Here is a 5,711-nt window from a genome sequence, read left to right as displayed (position 1 = left end):
AGCAGAAGGGGTCCCTGCCCATGGAACTGGATGGGATTTATGGACTCTTCCAACCCAAACCATTCCAGGATCCCATGAAATCCACAGAGCTGGGTGCCAGCCCTGCAGCATCAGCACCCCGGAGCACCCATGGCTGGTGGGGAGGGTTCATCACATCGTGCTTTAGGGGATCAGCCCTAAAGCAGCACTGAGCCCCCACCCAAACACCCCCGAGGTGTAGCCAGCGACCACTGCAAATATTCCTTAAGCAACAAAGCACCAATGCCCAGGCCAGGAGGAAAGCGAGGGAACTGGGGAGGAAGGACACCACAGCCCAGTTCTGGAGGGGAAGGTCTTTTTTTTTATCTTTGGCACAATAAATAAACAAATGCTGGCGCTCCCGTGGAGGGGCTGCAAGGGGGTGGTGGCAGCATTCCAAGGGATGAATCCCACCCTGGTGTCCCTCAGGATCCCCTGTGGGTTCTGATACCTGCATGGCCCAGATCTGGGTGCTCCAGAGCACCCTCTGTGTGCCCACTCCCATGAGGTGTGCCAGCTGTGTGGCTCAGACAGACTGGGGGCTGTGCTCCACCTTTTGGGATGCCCACCTCATGCCAAAGGGCAGCACCCAGGAGGTTGGGGGTTCCAGCCTCGGGTGCTTGGAGGAGTTGGGAAAATGCTTGTCCAGCCGTGCCTCGGCTTGGAAAGCTCCRGGGGAGAACAGCAGAGTCCAATAAAAACTTCAGGAATGCAGAGGGCTCTCTATCCATCTCAAAGCACCTCAAACCCTGTCACCAACCACACCAGACCAAGAAAATCATCCCAGGCTACCTCGCTACCAAGCCCTGGATACCTGCAGAGCTCACAATGTCCCTAAGGATGTCACATCCTGCTCCTTGGATTTTGGGGCAGCAGGATCACCAGGGCCAGCTCCCAAGGACATCCCACTCTGCCATGCCAAACTGGTCCATCTGCCAATTCCCATTCCCACCTCCCCATTCCCAAAACCTCCCCTGCAGAGATGCCCACCTTTCCCTGCCCCAGCACCCAGAGGTGCCTTAAGCACMAAAACCATGGCAGCCCCCTCAGGGACACATTCTGGGGAGGCTTTTGAGGACTGAAACTCGCCCAGGCAAACCCTGTGCCCGGAGCTGGCCCAACACCCAGTGAGGTGAGGGCAGCCTAAGGCTCCTAAAGTGCTGTGCAAATGTTTAGTGCTTGGCACAAGAATTGGTAATGGCATTAATCATCCCCCTCTCACCCACCCCCAAGCAATGAGCTGCAGATGACCCTTTGCCTCTCTTCTCTCCTTGTCACCCTAAAATCTGCTCCTRGCTTCCCAGTCACCCCCTGGAAGCTGTTGGTGCCCCCCAGGACTTGGTGCAAGGGTGCAGGGGTGAGGCTGGTGATCCTGGGGAGGTTGGGCATCGGTGACAGCTCAAGGCTGGCCAAGGGCAACATTGGCTAAAACAAAGTCACCCCCAGGTGAAGGGCATTTTGGACATGGATTTTTGGTCTTTGACCCGCGACTCTTATCGCTCACTTTGGAATTTCCTGGACCCTCCTCCACCCCCAGGACAGAAGCTGCTCTGTATTTTTCACATTCCACCTTCCCCCAGAGGTGTTTCCCAAACTCTCCACCCCGACARGGACAGCCCAGACCAGCAGTTTGGGATTTGGGAAACCCAAATTTCCCCTCTCCTCACCTCACCACCTCCCTCCCTCTGGGTTCCCTGCCCCCCCAGATTCCCAATATCCTCCCACTGCTCTGGGGCTGAACCCAAAGCCAGGACCCTCCTCTCCAGCACACCCCGTGCTGCTGCTTGGAGCAGGGGGAAGGAAAAAGTGACATGAAAACCATCCCCCTCCCACATCTTTTTAGCACCTTGGGAGGAAGCAGCCTGTCTACCTGCCACTTTTTTTGCTCTTTTTTCCCACAGCATTGCCAAAACGCGCCATGGCACAGCTGGGAGGGCAAGAAATAAGTGGTTTTCCCAGGAATTCCTGGGTGTGGAGCTGGGTTGTTTCCAAAGCTGGCAGCACCACCATCGCTGGAAGTTGGGGGGAGAGGAAAAAGATGGGGAGGAAGGGAAGGAAGAGGGAGAAAGGCTTTCCCTGCCCCACAGTGAGGTGGTCCTGAGCAGGTTACCTGGCCCCCTGGCCCCTTCCTGGCTCCCCTGGAAAAGCACCACTGCTGGATACCCCAGGTGCCCCAGTGGGGTCCCCACCAGGTTCCCCCGGGGCTGTGGGGTAGGGGGAGAGCACTGGAGCGGGGCTGGGAGCGGTGGTGCCCAGGGGAATGCCAGTGGCAGCAGGGGAGCCGGTGGTGGAGGAGGATTTCTTGCCACAGGACTCGCAGCAGAGCTTGTTGTAGCCRGGGATGGAGCAGTAGCGGGCCAGGACCTCCATCTGGCAGAAGATGGACTTGTCCCCGAGGCACGGCTCTCCTGGAGGGGGACACAGCAGCACAGAAAAACGTGGCATTAGGCTCCCTGTCCTGCACCTCTCCAATGGGATTCCCAAAAGGAACGAGGTGGGGTGTGGTGGGTGCTGCCTGTCCACACAGGAAGCGGGCAAGGAGGACTTGGAAAGTGAAATCAAAGCGCTGAAGGATTCTGTGCACGGATTGAAAACAGACAGCAAGGGATGCTCCAAACCAGCACCTTAAATCAGGTCAGGATGCACCCCACCCCAGTAAGGAAGGACTCCAAGGAAAAAAACCAGAAGGCACCTCCCTGCTTAGAAAAATCCCAAGGTGAAAAGGAAAGGGCATAAAACCCGGGAGGCAGCAGGGAAACCGCAGGACCTCCTACACCACGAGATGGCAATGGAGCAAAGGGAGCAGAGGGTCAAACTGCCTGGGAGCACTGCAGGGTGTGCTCCCTCGGGAGGGTCATCCTGGGAAGCACCACCCTTCCAGGGGCACTCACTGGAGGAGATCTTGCTCACGGGGTTTTTGGCTCCATCCTGGGGCACCCGCTGCCCTTTGGTCACGCCGTGGTCACCGGCGTCGGCGCTGGCGGTGATGCCAGAGATCTTCCCTGTGGAGAGAGCATCGTGATGCCAGGCAGCCATGGCAGGCTGGGGGCACTCAAAACATCTCGGGAGGGTGTTTGTTTTGATTTTTTTTTGTTCTGTTTTATTTTGCTTTGCTTTGTTTTGTTTTGTTTTAAGGCATCTTCTTACAAATTAAGTCCCATAGGGAGCACCCCACTGGCCAGCACTCAAGCTGCTCAAACCCCATTCAAGATGAACTCAAGGGTGCTTATCTCCATCAGCTCACTGAGTCTTCAAATTGTCAGAAAAGCCAAAATCACCCAGTGCCAGGGCTCAGGGCAGAGAAGGGAAATATCTCGGCTGGCTTTGAACCTGTTATTACTGACAGCAGCATCAGGGACATTCAACCCAGCCTTGTGTGGTGGCACCCCCTGAAGCCACAATGGGCTGGGGGCATTCATGGGGTTGATCCCCCTTGGGATGTGCTCCATCCCAGTGCCTCCTCCTCCTGCTCCTCTCACCTGGGCACAGCGCCACGTGGCAGCCCTGGATGGCCTCTGGCTTGTCACCGTCGCAGCGCGCACCGCTGTCGCTGCCCTTGCACACCACCTGCCGCTGCTGGACGCCTTCCCCGCAGGTCGCTGAGCACTGCAGCCACACAGACGGACAGACAGACAGACAGACAGACAGTGACAGCCTGAGGACAGCCACCACACACCCCAGCAGCACCCCAGGACGTGCACGTGACCATTCCTCAGGTAGATATAGCTTAAAAGTTTGAGGATTCCCCATTTGTCTCCCAAMCMCTCTCCACACAGGGRTGCTCTCTGCTCTCTCATTTCCARTCCCTTATCCYTGGAAGTGTTCAAAGCCAGGCTTGGAGGRACCTGSTCTAGKGGAGAGTAACCTGGSTGARGCAAGGGCTTGGAATGAGATGGGCTTCAAGGTCRYTTCCAACCCAAACCATTCCAGGATTCTGTGAAAGCATCACTGCTTCTTGCACCYTTATCCCYGGAAATGTTCAAAGCCAGGCTTGGAGGAACCTGGTCTAGGGGAGGGTAAGCTGACCAAGGCAAGGGGCTGGAATGAAATGGGGTTGGAATAAAATGGGGTTGGATTGAGATGGGGCTGGAATCAGATRGGTTTTAAGGTCTCTTCCAACCCAAACCATTCCAGGATTCTGTGAAAGYATCACTGGCTCTTGTGTACTAATCTGCACCAAGGCCAGGCTGGGTGGGATTCTGAGCAGCCTGGTCCATGGAAAGGAGCTTGGACTGGATGACCCTTCAAAGCTCCCTTTTAACCAAACCATTCTGGAATTCCTCTCCTGACCTTCACCCCCACCTCTCTCAGGGCTTTCCTCACCTCGGACCAGGCTCCCGTCCTCCACTGAGCGGGGCAGGGCAGGCGGCCGCAGGGCCGGCGGGTCTCAGGGCGCTGCCCGGGGCAGTTCTTGGTGTGCAGGGTGCGGTTGGTGCCGTCCTGCAGCCGCTGCACACACTGCACCCCCCGAGCCTGCACCCCCAGCTTCCCGCAGGAGCGGCTGCAGGCGCCCCACTCCTCGGCCACCCACCTGCGGGGCGGGAAGATGGACATGGAGACGGTGTTTGAGGCGATTCCCTCACACCAGAAACGCTCCCAGCCTGACCCCAAAGCTCCCCAGACAGGGATGGGAGCRCCTCAGGCCTCGCAGGGAGGACTCACATGGGCTGGGAGCATTCCTGGAGGTTGCAGCGCCTCCGGATGGGCTTGGGCTTCTTGCCGTTGTCACAGAAGTTTCTGTGCACCATCCGGTTGTCGCTTTTCCGACGGCAGCCATATTTGGTGTACTGGATGCCTGAGGGGGCAGAGAGATGATGATGGCTGGGGGGGGTCCCCTCCAAGGTCCCCCAGGTCCCTCTCCTGCATTCCTGCTGGGATTTGTGTTCCTGGATGTCACCGCTCAGGTGGGACCCAAGGTTGCTCATGTGGCTGCTGGACCGTCCTGGGGTGCTGTGGGGTGCACACAGCTCATGGGAAGTGTCCCAGCCCACGGCATGGGGTCAGACCAGGTGACCTTTAAAGGCTCCTTCCAGCCCAAAACCACTCTAATTCCCAGAGCACGTTCCCAGAGGTGTTCCCCACGATCTGAGATGGCTGCATGGAAACAAGGCTTTCACCAGCAAACCCCACGCCAGGTTCCACGCAAACCTCAGTAGTGGTCATCTWCCAAATCACTATTTCTTGGCTTAAATTCAGTTAAAAACAGCCAAGGAATTCCAAAATCATAGCAGGTCCGTGGACAGACAAACAAAGGTGCGCACACATGATCACGTCAGCCCATTTCCATGAGAAATATGGCTAAAACACCCACTTTAACTGCTTTGTAATTATTTTTCCAAGCCAGGGATACCCCAAGGGGCTCAAACACCCTCTACCATATCCAAACACCCCCCAAGGTGTGCTATGGTGAGGGAGTTACCTCCTCCACAGGCCTTGGAGCACTGGGACCAGCTCTTGAGGGCCCACTCGTAGGAATCCATCTCCTCCAGCAGCACGTTGTTGTTCCCGATCATGGGCAGCAGGTCCTCGTGGATGATGTAGCGGTACATGAGGCTGCTCCTCGCCTCCTCCTCCTGAGGCATGACCTGCAGGCAGGAGAAGGGGAAGAATGATGCCACAGGAGAGGGATGACATGGCAAGGTGAACCCCAAAACTAGGGATGGACACAGGGATGGATAGCAGAGCAGATCTCC

The 5,711-nt window shown here is 56.9% G+C and overlaps 1 protein-coding gene across 1 annotated transcript in view; it reads right to left on the bottom strand.

The window, feature by feature from the left end:
- Window positions 1-6: 6 nt before the first annotated feature.
- ADAMTS14 (ADAM metallopeptidase with thrombospondin type 1 motif 14) overlaps window positions 7-5,711 on the bottom strand; it is a 32,828-nt gene continuing 27,123 nt past the window's right edge. The window contains exons 14-19 of the mRNA XM_057381090.1: window positions 5,438-5,707; window positions 4,681-4,813; window positions 4,342-4,549; window positions 3,498-3,624; window positions 2,910-3,020; window positions 7-2,426 (exon numbers count right to left, since the gene is read on the bottom strand). Of these exons, the coding sequence (XP_057237073.1) occupies window positions 2,125-2,426; window positions 2,910-3,020; window positions 3,498-3,624; window positions 4,342-4,549; window positions 4,681-4,813; window positions 5,438-5,707 (1,151 nt within the window). The 3' untranslated portion in view covers window positions 7-2,124. The remainder of the gene's footprint in view (window positions 2,427-2,909; window positions 3,021-3,497; window positions 3,625-4,341; window positions 4,550-4,680; window positions 4,814-5,437; window positions 5,708-5,711) is intronic.

This window comes from Malurus melanocephalus, unplaced genomic scaffold (assembly GCF_030028575.1).
Source record: "Malurus melanocephalus ecotype Western Australia unplaced genomic scaffold, MMel_1.1 scaffold_491, whole genome shotgun sequence".
NCBI classification, from domain to species: Eukaryota; Metazoa; Chordata; class Aves; order Passeriformes; family Maluridae; genus Malurus; species Malurus melanocephalus.
The sequence above is the reverse complement of the archived record's forward strand: the minus strand, read 5'-3'. Positions and strand labels throughout refer to the sequence as shown.